This window comes from Marmota monax, unplaced genomic scaffold (genome assembly GCF_021218885.2).
Source record: "Marmota monax isolate L192 unplaced genomic scaffold, Marmota_monax_Labrador192_F-V1.1 WCK01_AAM20220418_F8-fsc00059, whole genome shotgun sequence".
In the NCBI taxonomy this organism is placed as follows: domain Eukaryota; kingdom Metazoa; phylum Chordata; class Mammalia; order Rodentia; family Sciuridae; genus Marmota; species Marmota monax.
Window position 1 is genome coordinate 4765522 of NW_026693595.1, and position 19705 is coordinate 4785226.

General features: G+C 38.3%; 1 protein-coding gene across 3 annotated transcripts in view; it reads right to left on the reverse strand.

Moving 5' to 3' along the window:
- Positions 1-19705, reverse strand: part of Gda (guanine deaminase) — a 98171-nt gene that overhangs the window by 29685 nt on the left and 48781 nt on the right. For 2 of the 3 annotated variants that reach the window (XR_009228200.1, XM_058584008.1), the window contains exons 2-5: positions 17475-17563; positions 10608-10779; positions 4686-4773; positions 2533-2638 (exon numbers count right to left, since the gene is read on the reverse strand). Coding sequence is in view for 2 of the 3 variants with exons in the window: in XM_058584008.1 (XP_058439991.1) it covers positions 2533-2638; positions 4686-4773; positions 10608-10779; positions 17475-17563 (455 nt within the window). In the remaining variant the exon portion in view is untranslated. The remainder of the gene's footprint in view (positions 1-2532; positions 2639-4685; positions 4774-10607; positions 10780-17474; positions 17564-19705) is intronic. The other variant, XM_058584009.1, reaches the window with a different exon arrangement.

A 19705-nucleotide genomic window follows, 5' to 3' on the forward strand; every position in this document is an offset into this window, starting at 1 on the left:
TAATTTACATACCATAAAATTTACCTGTTTTAAGTGCACTGTTCAATAATTTTAATACATTTACTGAGTTGTGGAACTATCATCATAATCCAGTTTTTTTTTTTTTGTGGGGGATACTGACCTCAGGGACACTTGAACACTGAGCCACATTCCCAGATCTATTTTGCATTTTTTTTTAGAGACAGGGTTTCGCTGACTTGCTTAGCGCCTCACTTTTGTTGAGGCTGGCTTTGAACTTGCAATTCTCCTGCCTCAGACTCCCAAGCTGCTGGGATTACAGGTGTGTGCCACCACATCCAGCCATAATCCAGTTTTTAAACATTCTCATCGCCCCAGTTAGATTCCTTGGGCCCATTTGCAATTAATGGGCTTTCCTACCTCTAGCCCCCGACTTTCTGTCTCTATGGATTTGCATTTTCTATGCATTTCACGTAAATAAAACCATATACTATGTGGCCTTTTGTGTTCGGTTCTTTCTCTTTGCATAATATATTTAAAGTTCACCCAGGATGTAGCATATATCAGTACCTCATTCCTTTTATGGCTGAATAATATTCTATCATATGTCACATTTTATTTACTCACTCACCAACTGATGGACATTTTGATTGGTGAATGACAATTCCTAGATGGCCTTGGTGATCTGACTCTTACCCTTTTCTTGCTTGTAGTTGTCATAGTTGAAAGCGTATGCTGAAAATTCTACATCCTGACATAAACCTAGGCTCTGTGCTTTTTTGTTCTAGGCAGGATGTCCTGGAATTCTTTAGCCCAGTGCATCAAGTTTCGCCCAGGTATAAAAACCCAGACGGAGCAGAATATCAGAGTCCCTCAGCTATAGTGAAGTTTGGGGCATATATAAACATGAAGCCACCCATCCTGGGTTACTCCTGAGCCTTGAGGACCAGCTTATCAAGAATCCTAGGCTTCTATTATCCCTTGCTAAGTATCTGTAGGTAAAAACTTGCTTAACTTTATGCATTCTGAAATGTTCTGTGTCTCACTGGACTCACTCAATTAGATTGACATGGTGCACGGTATTGATGCGGTGTATGAAGTCCTCTGCTAGACTGATGGTGTGCATTGTGAAACCTGCTTCATATTTGGCTTCTATGAATAATATTACTATGAATATTTGCATATGAGTCTTTATGTGGACATAAGCTTTCATTTTCTTTGTACATATCTAAATTTTATGATTCTGTCTGCATATGCCATCATATTATTTGAGGTGGAGATCTTTCTGAAGTTCATAATCCCTATTACATGCTCAGAAGAGCAGCAGAGCAGGCCTTGGTACCTTCTATGTTTTCTGTTTTGATTATGTGTCACCATTGAAGGTCCTCAGAACCTTTGTAGGTAGTACAGTGAGCCCACAGATGGGGAAGCAAGAAAGGAAGAGGAATCAGTATTCCAGCCTATATGTCTATACCTCACCTTCAGAAGATAACTGATGTCACGAGTTCATTTTAATGTTTCCACCATATAGCTAGAAGAACTACTTTCCTCTTTCTATGATAGGACAAAATGAGAGTGAGGGATGCATAGAACACTTGAAAAAATACTACAAGAATATAGGGGATAAGTATATTGGCAACTTTAGGTGGTTTAGTTACGGAGAATATTTTTCTTTTTTGTTGTGGAACTTAGTGATTCTCTATGTTTCGTACAATGCTCTTGTATGCCTTCTGTTTTTGTTGTTGTTGTTGTTGTTGTTGTTATTATTATTTTGTATTGAATTCAAGGTGGGATCCTCATCATCATAGAAAGAACTCAAAATTCAGAGTCATAGACCCTGGTTTTAAGTGTTGGCTCTGCCACTTAAAAGCTATGTGATTACTATGGTCTGGGTGAAGCTCACTCAAAGGTCCACATGTTGAAGGCTTGGTCCCCAGGGTGGCAATGTTAGGAAGTGGTGGAACCTTGAGGAGGTTGGACCCTGAGGAAGGTCCTCAGGTCATTGGGGACATGCCCCTGAGCAGGGATTGTGGAACTACGGCCAGTTTTCTCTTCTTGGTTCTACTTCCTGGCTCATGAGGTAAGTGACTTTCTCCATCACCTACCCCTGCCAGGATGTGCTGCCTCATGAGAGTCCCAAAGACATGGAGCCACTCGGTCAGATACTGGAACCTTCAGAAACTGAGATAAACCTTTTTTTTTTAAGTTTATCATCTCTGGCATTTCATTATACTAATGGGAGGTTGACTGATGCAGTGAGTGTGGGCAAGTCACTCAGACTGTGCCACACTCAGTTGACCTAAGACAGACGCCTCGTAGAGATTTCTATGGGGAACAGTGTAGCACTTCAGAGGAATGCTCTTTATAAATCATTAAGAATTACTAAATAATTGAGCAGATTCACTGTGGGCTAGCTGTGGACACTGCATTAAACAGAACACTCTGACCCCAACTGGGATCACACAGATCCCAACTGGGTCCTAAAAGTATCTGGTTTCTTCTCTCCATCTTGAACTCCATCAGTGCAGCAGAGGACTCATCCAAAAGACAAATCAAGACAAATGGATGTGTTACCTCTCTGTTTCCTTGATTGATTCCTCTGTGGTTTCCTTGTATTCTGGAACAGCATCATTCAAATCCATGCATACTTTGCCCACAAACGCCCGCTGCCCAAATTTATCTATGAAACACACATGAAAAGAATCTGAAGGCATGTTTCTTTTTCAAAGAGTGTGTTTTCTGAGTTTTTAAAAAGCACCTGTAAATTAAAATCACTATGACAAACACCACTCAGAATGTAAAGGATCATCAGTCATCAGGCCACTTAAGAACAACAGCGCTTACCATATTCTGTCAGTAGTAAAGTTTCTTCCTTTCATTCCACATCCCCACTCCCAGACTGCCCAGGTAATACTTGGGTGTTTCGTACTTCTTACTCAGCTTTTCTTTTTGCATGTACACTTTGTCTATATTTTTACTAATGACATAGCTTCTTTGCTCTCATTTTATCGCAAAGGAGGAAACAGCCTCATATCCCAGAGAAACATTCCAATACTCTTTAAAATGCCTACCCTCCATTTCTTCTTTCTCTTTCTTCTTTTTCATCTACTCACAGTCTGCCTCCTATCTCCTACTGTACCACCATCCTCAGGATTGAGTCTCTCTCTATATATATATTATGATCCTCTTCTAGGTAATACACAGTACAGTATAGTGATAAAAACTTGAGTGCTAGGGTTTTGGCAGATTGAGGCAGGAGGATTGTAAGTTCCACTGGGATTTCAGATGTGACCCACTGCACCCAGCTATGTGCAGGATATTAAGAAATGTACACAATAACATGCATCAGGTGACTGGCATATGGTACTCAGTGGCCATACTGCTATTCTTCTTAACTGTAGCCATGCCAGTATTATTGTCTTTTAGCTAATGCTACTAGCAAGGCTGTACTGAAGAACCTAGTCCTCATCAGAGGTGCTAGAAGAAGCATTCTGTTTCAACTATAATGTTGAAGCTACAGGGACAATTGTTTTTATAATGTCTCTATTACTATCATAAGAGTCTTTCAAAAATCTTTCTGTCTCTTTCTTTTCCCTGTAATTTATTTTAATACCTGGCCATTAGATTAATCTCTCTTAAAAATACCACTTTCATTATTTCACCCACCTGTCTCAAAACCATCTTTGAGTCTTTGATGCAAAGTTGAGCTCCTCCACAATCTGAACCATCCTATCTGCCCAACTCCTCTACCCTCCCACCATGCAAAGAATCCTCTGCACCATTGAACTCTTCTATTTCCTGCTTCCTGTTATCCACCCACCATTGATATTCCTGTCCTCTTGCTCCTGTCCATCTCATTTCCTCCCCCTGGCAGACACTTTAGTCTTTCCCCATTTTGTCTCCTCTCCAGAGTCCAGTTTAAAAGCCTCTTCCCAGATGACCCAATCCTGGGCTCTCTTTGCTTCCTCTGAAAACTGCAATATTATTTTTAGTGTCACTCATTAGGCCTCTGGCATAAACTACCTTGGCCACCAGCAGTGTCATAAGTACATCAGCAACATTATTTACTGAGTGCCTGCTGTGTGCCAGGCAGTGTGCTGGGTACAAATTTGGAATCATCAACCTAAATCCAGTCTCAGCTCTACTTACTAACCATGAAAACCTGGACAAATTATTTAACCTCTCTGAGCAGGAGTTCATCCATCTGTGCATAGAGAATATCAACACATATCTCAGAGGGTTGTATACAGATGTATTCATCCATATAGAGTGCTTCATACAATATCCGGCCACCTCGTAATAGAACCATGGGTATATTTTCTGTCTGGTTCTTCAAGGGCAGAGATTATTTTCTGTTTCATCTAACACCATGCCCTGAGTCTAGCCAACAGCCAAAACCTGCCTGTTGATTATGACATAATAACTGTTGCTACAGCTCAAGTTAATAAACTGCCCTAAAAAAAAAGCCCAAATTAATACACAAAATTGAGATCCATAAACATTATTCTGGAACCAGAAGGCATAAGTAAATAATAAAATTATTTAAATAATTAAAACACCATTCAAGGACCAAGGTTATACACAGACACTTAATTATCTGCAAAACAATGCAATGCTCAAATTCTAGCAATTAAAAGGCAGGACTGCCACCAAGCATACATTGTTGCCAGGCATGGCCTGGCTGTCTTCTCTTGATGTGCCCATAAATTGTGCTTTCATCTACTCACCTGTAATTTCCGCAAGGAGCAGAGATGAGTCAGTGTGAATTGTTCCAAAGTAACAAGCTGTGGTTGTTCCATTCTTTAGCGTTCTCCTCTAAAAATATATCACAAAAAACCCTGAATTGCATGTGCTCAGGAAAGTCACATGGCATATGCAGACAAAAATAGAATCCTAGTTTTTAATTTTAAAGTGTTTTTATTTAAAGGTATGCCATCTTGATGTGGAATATACTTAAGTGGCAAGAGTACTTATATTCCAAAAATTTTAGCTGGAGAAAAGGGTGATGCTTTTGATTTCCTAGATTCACACAGTTCTGTTTCAGAATTCATAAAATGTGATACTAATTAATTCTGTATTTCCTAGGATTACTTAAAGATATCCAGATTTTTATCACATCTGGGAGTGCATTAAGAAAATTTTCCCATTACAGAGTAAAATTATTCAGCTAGACTTCCAGTTCAACCTGACAGATTGATCACACATATCTGTCTTTTTTCCTTAACAAATTTTTACTAACATAACAGTAAAAAAAAAGAACCAAATTTACTAACCCACAAGAAGAACACAAGAGGAGATGGAAGCAGAGGAGAGATTTCAAAATATTTTAGGAAGACAAAAAACGTGGATAATAAACTGGAAACAAATTAGGAAGAAGGTAGGAAGCACATGGGCACCAGCTGGAAATTGGCTGGAAGTCTGGGCAGGGTCCTACTTCTCCCCACGGAAGTCAGTCAACCACTCTAACCTGTTCCTTGCAGGAAAGATTTATTCTTAATAGAAAGTGGATAGTACATAGAGGGTGCAAACCCCCAAACACAAGGTGAAGAAGTGGTTTAAGTGGAAATTTGGGGTCCTCTGTCTTCTTCCCATTACTTCTGAAAAGGGACTGAAAGATTATTTCCTAAAGAAAACAAATGGCTCTACAAGAAAGATATCCTCACAGTGACATTTGGAAACTATTCACTGCTGCAACTCTTCATCCTAAAGTGAAGTTCACCAATCAGAAAGTGCTACCTCCACCAGCTCTTCCAACCAGCCTCTCAGAGCACTGCACTTAGATATGAATGCATACCCAAAGTTCAACAGCTACTTGAGGAAACCTGCTATAAACAAGAGGAGGGAGGGGGGGAAAGAATCTAAAAAAAGATAAAAGCTTGGAGGAAACATAAAATCTACAAGTTCAGAAAAAAACCTCTGCTAAAAAAAGCTGATTAACATCTTCAAAGAAATAAGATCAGACATTACATGCACAAAACAAGAAGAGAATGCTATGCAAATCAGAGAAAAAGAGCTCTCCAGAAGCAAAAAAATAGTATACATTATATTTTGGAATCCAGTAGAAGGGTTGTAGGATAAATTAGAAATAATATCTTAGAAAAAGAAAGATGAAAGTCAGGAATAAAAAGATAAGGAAGTTAGGCTCAATCTCAAGAGGTCTAACATTTAGAATAAAGTTCTAAAATTGATTTTTAAAGAAAATGGAGGTGGGGATGGGGTTATGGCTCAGAGGTAGAGAGCTTGTCTACCATGCATGAGGCACTGGGTTCAATCCTCAGCACCACATAAAAACAAAATAAAGATATTGTGTCCATCTATAACTAAAAAATAAATATTTTTAAAAATTTTAAAAAAGAAAATGGAGGTATGAAATTACCTGAGATATAATATTGGTTTTCAAACTGAAAATCCTTACTGAATTCCCAGCACAATGAATTAAAAATAACCCAAATAAGCTATATGATTGTGAGATATTAAGTCCATAAATACAGAAAGAATCTAAAAACGGCCAGAAAAAGAAAATCAACCATAGACAAAAGACAGAAACCACAGTAGCACTGGGTTTTTCACCTACAGTTCTAGAGGCAGAAGAAAAATGCCTTCAAAATTCTGGAGAAGTTATTTTTAATGTAGGTAGGATTTATAGCCCGGTAAAATATCAGCCAAGTGTGGTTGTAGCATAGAGACATGATTAGATATTAAAAGTCTTGAAATCTTTACCTCCCATGAACACTTTCTTAGGAAGCTTCTAGTAGATGTGTTTTAGCAAAATGAGAGAGTGCCACAAAAAAAAAGGAATTCCTGAATTCAAGGAGAGGAGGGGTGTTGGTCCAAGGGCACAAAGCTTCACTCATGAAAGATGATTCGCTTCCAGAGATTTAATGTACAGAACAGTGGCTGCAGTTAGCAATACTATGCTATTGTATATTTCAAAATTGGCTATTATATATCAATTATATTAAAATTATATTATATATATAATATATTTAATTATATTAAAAGTTTTTACCACAAAAGAAAAAAAAAGGGAAGGGAAACAACTTTTGGAGGTGATGATATCTGTGTTTATGATCTTGACTATAATGGATTCATGGTTGTATTGTGTGTTCATCAAGTTATATTGTATATTAATTATGTACAGTTTTTGTATGTCAAATTGTACGTCCATCCTACTTCAATAAAGTAGTTAAATAAAAACTGAAGAGTAAAAATAAAAACCACCAAATTCTAGCTAGCAATGGAAACATTATACAGACACTGTCTTGGGGTCAGGCCTGGATGAGAAATTGTAGTTTCATATTGGACTAGAATGAACTAAAAAGACTAGAAAGTTCAGGAATATTCCCAAACTAGAGTCAAGGGACAGGACAGAGATAGCCCAAAGAGAAGGGAGGAAGGACAGAAGGACAGATGAATGGAAAGAAGGAGGAAGGGAGGAAGGGAAAGAGCGAGAGAACCTTAAAGCTACCCATGTTTGTTCCCACTGAGCTCAGCTCATTTAATAAACAGGCCACACAGTTATTACTTATGTAACAAAAAAGAAAATAAGAGTTTAGCTTAAAATCTCACTAGCCAAGCTATCTTTTTTTTTTATTGGTTGTTCAAAACATTACAAAGCTCATGACATATCATCTTCCATACATTTGATTCAAGTGGGTTATGAACTCCCATTTTTTACCCCAAATACAAGTTGCAGAATCACATCGGTTACACATCCACATTTTTACATAATACCATATTAGTGACTGTTGTATTCTGCTACCTTTCCTATCCCCTACTATCCCCCCTCCCCTTCCCTCTCATCTTCCCTCTCTACCCCATCTGCTGTTGTTTAATTCTCTCCCTTGTTTTTTTTTTCCCCCTTTCCCCTCACAAACTCTTATATGTAATTTTGTGTAACAATGAGGGGCCAAGCTATCTTAAATGCAGCTACTTTCCTTCTTCATCAGTTCTGTGTTTGGCCTTCCCAGGTCCCAATTCCACCCTAGCTTTTCACAAGCTTTATAGAGAGCTATCAATGACTATTTTGTAATTTTTCCATGTTTAAAGAAATCTGTCAGGAACAACATCAAATTATGGGCTATGTTTCCCAGCCTTTCTTCGGCTTCCAATTCTTGACGAAAAGAATTTTGCGACTAAGTTTTATGAGCTGAAAAGCAATTCCAAACTCAAGATGACTATGAGCTTCAAGCCAGTAGCAATGGCCTTTTAAAAGGTGGGGGCAGGGGGTGATTCCCACTTTTTTTCACCCTGTACTATAGTGACTTCATATTTCTTTGGAACTGGTTGAATTCCTCCCTTATGCATCTGCCCAATTGATGAAGACCCCATAGAGCAAGTATGTTGATTGTATTATGAGAAGAACAGTTTCAGCTAGTTTGTCTCAGTTCATTGACCAAAGAAAGATCTTATTCTCTTTGTCCTCTAACTGTAAAATAGGCTGATTCCTGAACTTTCTTGTCATTTTAGTTCATTTCAGCCCCATTTGAAATTGTAACCTCTCATTCAGTTTGCAGTACTGAAAGGGAAATATTATTTTTAGGTTTGGCTTACTAAGAGTTTTTTCTTAATTTTAGGAGACATTTGCTAACATATACTTTATTTGAAGATTGTCACTACTGGCATAACTTATGGAGCAAATTGGCTGATGTAGATCTATGACTGTTTCTGGGGGAGAGAAGAAAAAGAGTAGAATTATTGGTTTTACTCATGAGAACTTCTTTTATACTCCTTTGCATTGCCACAGGAAAGCTTAAGCCAAGCGACAAGTTCTAATGAGCAAATCTCAACATTCTTAAACAGATGTCAACCTTACTCTCAGCTCATCCAGTTGTTAATATGTGAGCCTATTCACAATCTGAAATATATATGCAATATATATATGAAATATATATGCATCAGGAATTAAGCCTATTTTGTACTCACTAACATCCAATACTTAAATCTCTGATGTAAGAACTAATATTTGCAAATCATTGCCTGAAGGATATATAGTCCTTGATACCCATCCCTCTAACAGAATAGTTTGATACAGCTGGGCCTTTTGATTCCATAGCTACTTTATAGTACATATTTTGACAACACAGAAACTATCCACATTAAGGTATTTGGGGATTTATTTTCTAAATTTCATTGTAAGGAATGGACATGCTTTATTTTAACAAATGTGATATTTTTAAGTCACACGCAGAAGGTAAATTTCATGGATGATTTAGTTCTCCGGATCAGGTACTAGACATTTAAAACCTAATTTTTGACAAACTCTAAAGAGTGTATCCAATCCCACACTCCCATGGTATACATTGACTTTGTGACTTTATTTTATTTTTCCACTTTTTTTTTCTTCACTGAGATTTGATGACTCATTTTCTTTTGCTGTATACCGTGCAATTTCAAGCTATCTCAAAACCGTTTTAGAACAATGAGGTATAAATAAATTTTGAGAATAAAGACTTGGTGTGGTTAACACAACTCATTAAGACAATGTTCCAGCAACTTCTTCCCAGTTATCCTGGTGTTACATAGATGCAGGCTAACTATGTGAGACCCACAATTACACTGGATTTATAATTAAGCGAGTCAAGTGTATAAATGTTACCACTTGCTTCTGCTCTTTAAGGCTGGGATGATGCAAGACCAGGGGAACTGGTAGGGTGGCTAGGCCAGTCACTGTGGAAGGCATATAATACTGTCACTACCACGCAATCGACACCTTAGGTGGAAAACTATCAATGAGTCCAACAAACAGTGGTGTACAGACCAAGTGTGCTGAACAGCAGGAAGTGGTGGAAGAAGAAAATACACCTGAAGTTCTACTTCTCTGCTGCGGAAGCTGTTTCTGGTTGCTCAGTGTGGTCTGGTTCTGGGCACAGGGTTGGATAGAAAGAAAGGAGCTGAACTGCTTGAAATTGTGGAAGGAAGGACATTTTCAGAGTTTTCCATATGTGATTGGCACGAGACAAAGCTCATTGACTAAATAGCCCCAGAGTTCCCTCTAGTGGTGCTAATGCTCAAGTCACATCCTTGTGGGTCTTTCAACGTGGCAGCATCCTATTTTCCCTCCTTTTAAGCCTACCAAAATGCATGATATTCTTCTAAAGGTAATTTAAAATTTTAATTTCAAATTTCTTTGGGTATTTTTTTGAACAGACACATAGAGCTCTTACCATGTACTATTTTAAGAATCTCACAAATATTAACTTGCTGATTTATCATAACAATCCTATGAGGTAGATACTATCACTATTATTTACAGATGGGGAAAGTGAGTCACAGAACTTTCCAAAGGTCACACAACTATTCCATATGATCCTGAGAACAGCATTATGAATTGGCAAGAATAAGGGAATACAAATAAGCATTTAAACCTAAATTTGGTAATGTAAAATATGAGGCATAAAAGAGAGTAATGAAAAGTCCACCAGATTGAGGATTTGGAGACTTAAATTCAAACTCTCTTCTTGCCACAGTCCAGCTGTGTAGAGGAGGTGGTCACAAACTCCCTGGATTATGGAAAAACTTTTTTTAAAAAAATGCTATAGTCCATCAAAGCCTTAACTGCCTAAACTTTATAACTTTAAATCTGGCTTGGAAAGGATATTTCTATAACCAACCAAGCGTAATACAATACTCACACACAGGATACTTACGACAACTCTGGTGTAGACTTCTTCAGCAAAATCCATGCTCTGGAATCTCCGCTCCACAGGAAATGTGTAGTTGGTCAGCCACTCCAGAAGTGGCAGGTCTACATTACTTCCAGCAAAGAAATACTGAGGGGCATGAATGTGTGTATCCACTAGCCCAGGCATGAAGAACTCACTGGAAATTAAGATGACAGGAAAGGCATTTAATAACATCTTTATTCATTTTGCATATCTTCAAAATCACATATTGTCTTGACAATGATTTAATTGTTCATCCTACACAGGTTTATGGCTGATGCAATCTGACAACTGTGCATTGTCAGGAAATGGGAATCAGGCTCTGTTGAGAGATATAGAGCTCTAAGTTGAAAGGACAGGTATGAGGGTAACCAGAAATCACCAAGGGAAGGGAAAGCACAGCGCTGAGCAGAAGCAAAGCAGTCGTAGCACAAAAAAGGAGGGAAGTTATGACCTAATTCAACTATTTAGTTCTCACAACTCGTAGTTGTAAGGCAGAGAGCTAAGAAAGGAGAGGAGATCTGTGAAACTTCTAGAGCCATATTGAGGAATACACAGAAGTCACTGAAGGTGACTGAAGATGAGAAATATTGGCTGCAATTTTAGGTGCAATGTCATCTTGATCTTGGCGGGCTGCAAGGAATCTTGTCCTTGGCCATAACCTCAAGGGGCTGAGTTCTGAAAGGAAGCAGCAGACTGGGGCTGGCTAGGGACAGGTGAATTTAGAAGACAGAAGTTTGAGTGGGTCATTGATCTGAATGGCTAAGTGAAGAGGGGGCTGTGACTATCATTCCCTAGATGTTTCTGTTTATTGTTGCTGTTACCCTCATCCACCAATTACTTTTCACATTTCTACTCATTATTATACTAGAAAGTCTTGGAAAGATATGAAGAGTTTTCAGAAGCTATCTGCAGAATGAAGGCAGCCCAGTGCCGGCAGACACTCAAAGCTCTGCTAAAGAGCTAATTTAGTTCACTGGTGTCTATTAAGTGTCTAAACTTACCAAACAGATACCTGTTAAAAGTTGATACGCAGTACCACTGCTACCACTCTAACCAAATGTCAAATCACATAAGGAATTTGAACTTAAAACTTGACATTGCAAAGAATCTCATTTCCAAATCGAATGCATAGATATACTCAGATGGAAGACAAAGGATACAGGAGTCACTCTAAAGGTCTTATTTTAAAAGGAGAGCTGGAAATGGTGATGAAGATGGCAGTGGTGACAGCAGTTAGTATTTCCTGCATATGTATATGCACTGGGAACTGGACACAGCATTGTGGGTGCATGATGGCATTTGTGGGAGACAGGCTAGGTGTAAAAAAAAAAGAAGAAGAAGAAGAAGAAGAAGGGTTAGGTGTGTGCATTCTACTCTCAAGACTGTCTGGATCTGAAGCCAGGCCCCACGGTCACCCTGCAGTGGGATGCCTGACATGTTATTTAAACTTCCCTGCATCTGTTTCGCCTCCCATAAAATGAGGACAGGAGCAGCACGTAGCATTGTTGTAAGGACTAATACCTGTGGGTAAGAGCAAAAGCTAGATGATGGACAGCATCAATAAATGTTAGTAATGACGATGATGTAACCTCACCACAAACACCAGGGGTATGAAAATAATAACCTCATTTACACTAGGGTAAATGTAAGCTCAGGAAATTTAAGAAGATTGAAAAAAGTAATCCTACACTATTCAGCTTTGGAATAGAGACTCAGGTTCAGCTTCGGAATTTTGAACCTTTTATTTGTCTGAAGCCTCCTTGCTCTTGGCCACTATACCCCATGTGACAGAATTGTTAACTCCCTAACAATGGAAATAGAGAACAGTGATTACTTTCAATCGAGGCCAGAGGGCAGCATTAAGTGAGTCTATAGTGTGCAGAGCTCTGGGCGGTGGGGGTGGGGGGGGTTAATTCCTCTCAGGTGTCAGTCACTGACCTCTCAGGGTTTGTCACTTCTCAGGGCTGTTGCTTCTTCCATGACCACAAAGTGGAAGAGCAGGGTAACTTCTTCCTACAGTGAGATGGTTCAATCTAATGGTATTTCCCAAGTATGTTTAAGAAGCTCTGATAAGCCTTTGAGGGGAGTCCAAAGAGATTTAAGGCATTTTCTTGTCCTCAAAGATTTATATAATCTTATATAATCCAGTTGGGGATTTTAGGGGTGGTGTGTGTGTGTATGTGTGTGTATGTGTGTGTGTGTGTGTGTGTGTGTGTGTGAAAGAGAGAGGGTGAGGAGGGGGAAATAGAGAGGTAGGTAGATTGCTCAAACATTAAGTTGTCCTAGTGAGCAATTTCACTTCTAGATATATACTCAAATAAAACAAAAGATAAGCTTACAAAACAGATTGTACAAGAATGTTTGCAGCAGTTTTATTCATATTAGTCCCAAATTGGAAACTACAGCAAAAATAAAACCACCATAGGAAAAATGGGTAAACAAAGTCAGTACCATGGAACTCTTCAGCATTAAAAAAAAATAATCAACACCCTTAACTACAATGATACAGATAGATCTCAAAAACATGATTTTGAATGGTAGAATCCAGACACAAAAGAGGATATATTGAGTCATTCTATGTAAATGATGTTCAAAAACAGGTCAAAGTAAACTATATGATGGAAATCAAACAGTGGCTGCCTATGAGGGGTTGGAGAGTGACTGACTTGCAACGGGCTTGAGGGAACTTTCTAGAATAAGAGCAAAATAAGCCAATCCCATAAAACCAAAGGCCAAATATTTTCTCTAATGTGCGGATAGTAATTCACAATAAGGCGGGGGGGGGGGGGGGGCACTAGAGAAGAATAGTGTTACCTTAAACTAGGTTAAAGGAAGTGATAGGAGGGAAGGGGAGGGGATGTGGGGATAGGAAAGATAGTACAACAAAACAGACATTATTACTGTATGTATATATGTGACTGCATGATCAATAAGATTCTACAACATGTACACTCAGGAAAATGAAATTATATCCTATCTATGTATGATATATCAAAGTGCATAAATGCATTCTACTGTCATGTATAACTAATTAAAATGAATTTAAAATTTTTTTTTAAAGAATGTTATATATCTTGATTGGCATATTGGTTACAAGGGCACATATATTTGTCAAAACATCAAATTCTATACCTGATATCTATGCATTTCAGTATATACATTTTTTTTCTTTAAAAATATTTTTTAAATATAAGGTCTGAGTATTCAATTTACTGAATTATCATACATCTGTTGGCCAAGATAGAAGGGATCACAGGGATTTGTTTCTTTTTGTTGTTGCTTTCTTTGGCACATTGTGATAGGCAGGGTTTGCAATGATGAAACAGGAGGTGGTAGGCAGGGTTTGGGGAGAGTCCTATAGCTTCCCAAGCATGAAGTTTCTGAATAGATTGTGTTAATGGGAATAGAAAGGAAAAGGATAATTATTAGAGAAAGAACCTGATCTTTATTAGCTCTAGCATACAGAATGGGTGCATTGCATGGGGTGGCCTTGCTTTATTAAATCAACTCTCATAAGAACTCACTTACTTTGCAAGATCAGCATTAATCCATTGCAAGGGAGGTCATGACCCCAAAACCTCCCAGGAGGCCCACCTCTTAGTAGTTCCACCAGCTCTCAACATTGCCACACTGGAGACCAGGCTTCCAGCACATGAATTTTTGGAGGACACACTCAAAACATACAGAGCAAGAGCACATGAACTCCAAGAAGTTATTGGAGATATGGGAGCGGAGATCATGTGAGTTAAAAATGGGATTCAAACTTGAGAGGCTTCTTTTATCAGTTAGTGGGGCCAGAAATTTTTGTGAAAGTAAAAAAAAAAAAAAAAAAAATGAAACCTTGAAAAGTAGCCTCCACCTAATGAGGAAGATGGAGGAAGAGAAAAGGTCATGATCCATCTTGGCAGAGATGTTGTCAGGATAAAAGGGACCCAGGACACAGAGGTGTCAGGAAGAGTAATGAAGTGGGAGTTTCAAAAAGGGTCAGGACAGTGACCCACGACAAAAACAGCAAGGGTCAAAGATATGTAGCTTCAAGAAAGATCCTGAGACCACTCCCCATGCAATGATTGGGGGAGATACCAAATTTCAGAGGAATAGAGTCCTTCTTTTAAAAAATACTCACCCACTGATTCTCTAGCACATTTTAGTTACTGTCCTAGGTGCTGAAGACAGCATTAGTGTTAGAGAATGTATGAAATGGATGGAGAGCCCTTTTACCAATGTTTGGTAGTGAAGGGCAGGATGGGGGAAAATGCAGAAACCATGTTCATGAAGAGCAGAGATGCAAGAGTGAGGGAATAATTCAAGGCATAACAATCTTTAGAACCAACAGAAGAGCAGGAACTTATTGGATCTAAAGTATGACTTTCACCCAGAAAAGTTACAAGCCTTTTAAGAAAATAGGAAGCCCTGTGAAATGCTCATTAATACAAAGATTGGCATAGTCAAGGTTGAAGTATGGGCTTTATTACAGATATCGACATGCCTGTGTGAAATGTGAGAGAGGTGCCTGTGAGATGTGAATCATCAAGCCTGCCCACTCATTTGACAAAACAAAGGAAGCTGGGAATGGCAAGCTTATTTACAGACTTGTAAACCGGTGGCCCAGCTAGGACTGGAACTCAGTTCTGCACTTATGACATCACTGACAGCTGAATGATAGCACCAAGAGCCAAGTTATAAGCAAAGCAGAGAGGAGGTTGAAGGCCACAACAGGAGGGGAAATGGCTGTCCTTCCTCCCTCTGCTCTTCAGATTTTCTCTTTCTACTTAATTACTGCAATAATTCCCCTAGGAAAGCATATCAATTTCACCAAAATAAAAACCATCAGCTTCATATTCCAAACCTGTAGTGTTGGCTAAGATATCTTATAACCCAAGGAAAAAGAATAATACACACCCATATGTACACTTATAAGAACATCCCAGTGACTCACATGTGTTAGGTGAGCACTCTATCACTGAGCCACAATCCCAGCCCTCCACCCATTTTTTAACCAAATGGAAAACATTAACAGAAGATCTACAATCAAACCACAGTACTGTAGCTACAGGCCTGCATTGCCCAATTTCTTTGCATACCATTAACACCCTCATTCACTTGCCCTGCCAGGGATGTGGGGATGCAATGGTCCCACAAGTTTGGAAACCCTGGACTGTCTAAAAGAACAGTTCCATTGTGCAAGAAAACTCAAGGTTACAAGCTATCAAAAAACACCTTGTCTTTATTTTGTAAATGAAATTTTGTAATTTTGTTCATCATGAATTTTCATTATATTTTTAAAAAGATTGCATTAAAGTATTATTTATCTTGATTACTAAAGTGTTTGCCCTCCCCATGATCTTTCAATTTTGTGATGAAGGTAAACACTTCACACCCCTCACCCTAATTCCAGCCCTGTGAACTTTCCTATATATGGTTTATGATCACAATTTGACCCACTCCTACCCAGTGCTGCTTAGGCTTACAATTTCAGTTGTGATTTTCTTTTTATAAAAATCCACATTGTACCAAGATATACCTGTAGATACACTATTAGGACCAAGCTATTAAAAAAGAATATCAGAGATATTATTTTCTATGATATTTTAATGACTTGGAGCAATTCTACCGTATGTATCTTGTGTGTATGATAATGAGTTATTTTGCATTTTAAATATAATTTTTCTTCAGATATTTCAGTCTCCCATTGAAATTTAAATTATGTCTTGCCTTACGACTTCTGTGTGTAATGCCTATAGGGGCCTCAGAATCTGAATTTTTAACGAATTTAACTCCAAAGCAATCTCATAAAGAGGGACAAAAGCATTTGAAGATCCACAGGGAAGTAGACCCCACCACCCCATCCTCTTGTCTCCCCCAGACCTCCACTTTGTCCATTTCCTAGCCTTCCACAAAACCCTGTTACAAAGGCAGACAGCCTTTGTTTCTCAAAATAGATGCTTAAGAAAATCCAGCAAGCAGAAGAATCAGTAAGAGCAGAAGTTGCTGTATTAATGTCCCTGCTTATTCCTCACATACTTTCAGGTTACCAAGAAGTAGAAGGAAAGGGAAGGAGGGAGGAGATGTGAACGCAACTGCAAGGGCAACGAAACTGTCGCCCAGTCTCCGGCCTTGCAGCAGAGATGAGCTTAATAGCTGAGATGACAGCTGCAAAGCTGTAGCATGAAGATTCACACTAGGTTCTTCTTGCTACATTAGCCTGAAGTCAATTTCTAAGCATTGAAAGCATCTTCACAATGAAAGTGCTACCATTCTTATTGACCTTGGAAACATAGTTGGTCTGAAACATGATACAATTTTTGAGCTTAAAATAAGTATTCCTATTTCCATAAAACAAAGCAACCAGGCTGTGAAGAAAGTGGGCCCACCACAGGAAACACAGCTTATACAAATATTAAAAATCACCTAAATTGCAGCTCAAATGCACTTCTGGGCATTGGTCTTCCCTAACCATGCTGTCAGAGTGACTGCATCTCAAATGCTACTCCCCAATAGTTTATTTGTCATTTGCCTCCTCCCCCCATTTACTTCCTGACTGGAGACCTGACAATCTGCTATTGTCATGCTTAAGTATCTCTTTACATGAGGCTGTAAACCCCCAAGAGACTTGGAAGATAGTGCTACAACAAAAATTCCCAGAAGAAATAGATGGAAAATGGCAACTTCTGGTTCTCAAAGTTCCTGTCCTCCATCTTCCTATTCTCCGTGTAACTCCTCCTTTCCATCTCTCCCATTATATGACTAATTAATTAATTTAAAAAGCCTTTCTCTCAAGGCAGGTTTCATGTCATTTGAGCCTAGCCCATGGCACCCGGTGAAAGGGAGAAGTCGGTGGTGACTCACTGGTGGCTCAGCTCTCTTATTTCACACGGCTTGAAGCACCATTCTTTGGCCAGTTTTTCTTGTTGAGATGCTTCTTCTAAAAACACTATCTTTAAAAGAAAGAAAGAAAAAAGATTACATATTTATAAATCACAGTCATTCGTTGTCATTAAATATATAAATCTTTTTAAAGGAGACCACACTGTCACTGAGTTAATTTTAAGAGGTATTTGATACTAAATTGGAGAGAGTTGAAAGGCAGAAAAGAGAAGGGTTTGTTTTTGGTCATCTATAGATGAAAACTGTGTGAAATTTCTCCTGTTCTGTCACAATATAAGACATATGTGAGATTTCAAAAAATTCTAACTTGAAGAAACAGCATATTAAAAATGGCTTATTGGCATGTTTCTCCCCCACTCCTGAAAATGATTAAACAAAACAACTGTTATAGAAAATGTGCCTTACTCCAGATGCGTAAATGACTTTTGTGAAGCTGCAATAGGAAATCCCAGCTCATTGCGCAGAAGTAGTGACATTGTGGGGCAGAGTATTAACACTGAATTTAACTGCACGTAACAATTGCCTGACAATTGAATCTTCATTTGACCTATGTTGATTTTTTTAATTATTTTTTTGTAGCTGGACACAATAACCTTATTTTATTTATTTATATGTGGTGCTGAGGATCGAACCCAGGGCCTTGAACATGCGAGGCGAGCACTCTACTGCTGAGCCATAACCCTAGCCCCCGACCTGTGATGATATTTGAATGCAAAACATCTTCTGAAAAGAGTTCTGCTGCATTTTCCTAGTTTCATGTGTGTTCTGCTTTGGATGTGAGATGTTCTCCAAAAGCTCACAGGTGAGACAATGCAAGAAGGTTCAGAGGAGAAAGGATTGGATTGTGAGAGTCTTCACCCAATCAGTGCATTCATTAATCCCTGATGGGATTAACTAAGTGGTAACTAGAGGCAGGTGGGGTATGGCTGGAGGAAGTGGTTAATTGGGGGCATTGCTATGGGGTATGTATTTTGTATCTGGAACTGGAGTCTCTCTCTACTTCCTGTTGTGAGCTGCTTCCTTCTGCCACCCTCTCCCACCACAAGGCTCAACCTCACCTTGAGCCCTGAGGAATGGAGTCGGCCTTCTATGGACTAAGACCTCTGAAACTGTGAGCCCTCAAACTTTTCCTCCTTACAGTTGTTCTGGTCAGATGCTTTAGTCACAACAGTGAAAAAGCAGACTAAAACGATGTGTAAGAAGTAGACAGGAAAGACACCTCTCCTCACGTAAATAAGAAAGTGAACTCTTCATTTAGACTTGTGAGGTCTGAAGCCCAAGGGCAACAGCCAGGCAACTGTGCATGGATCTTGTACTACTTCTTGATCTGGTTTCCCCATCTGCACACTGGGGATAAAACTAGAATGTACTTCATAGGATTAAGTAGATCATCAGGGCCAGGAATTAGCATGTACCTGAAACATAAATGAGACATTATATCCATTGTTATTCCTTTTTAAATTATAATTATTTTCTCTATAAAAATAAATTATAAAGCAAGAAAGGATAAGAACTGAGATTCCTATGCAGAAAAGATTCTGGGATTTATTGATTTGTTTGTTCTTGTTTTTGTTTTCCTGTAGTGCTAGGGATTTAACTTGTGGTTTCAGACATGGTAGGCAAGTGCTCTACCACTGAACTACATCCCTAGTCCCCTCCCGTTTTATCTTTAACTGGAATATTGTGAGAAAAAAAAATGTTTCATTGAACAGGAAATATTGAGAAAAACTTGATATTGATAAAATGTATGCAATTAATTAGAAACAAGTCAATATGTATAAGATAATTTGTAGAAATGAAAAGAAACTAAAATATTGACTTCTCACTTTATTGAGATACCCTTTTTAAAAATGAAAATCTGATCAGAAAAGAAAATGGAAGTATAATTCATACAATTATTAAAAATTAATTTGATTTAAAATATATTAGAACATATAAGTATTTAAAAAGGAGAAATCAACAAACATCAAAGCAGATACGTAATTAATCAAAAAACAATAAAAGCAGAATTTATCAATACATCTCAAAAGTAATTCACTGCAAAATCCATAAATAAATAAATATAGATAAAATTTGTGAGGCACTATATTAAGACATCTGAAAGAATTTGAAATAAATGGTCTTTGAGAAAAACATACATGATCAAAGTTTATTCTGAAGAGAGGAAAACCAAATGAACCAATAACTCCAAA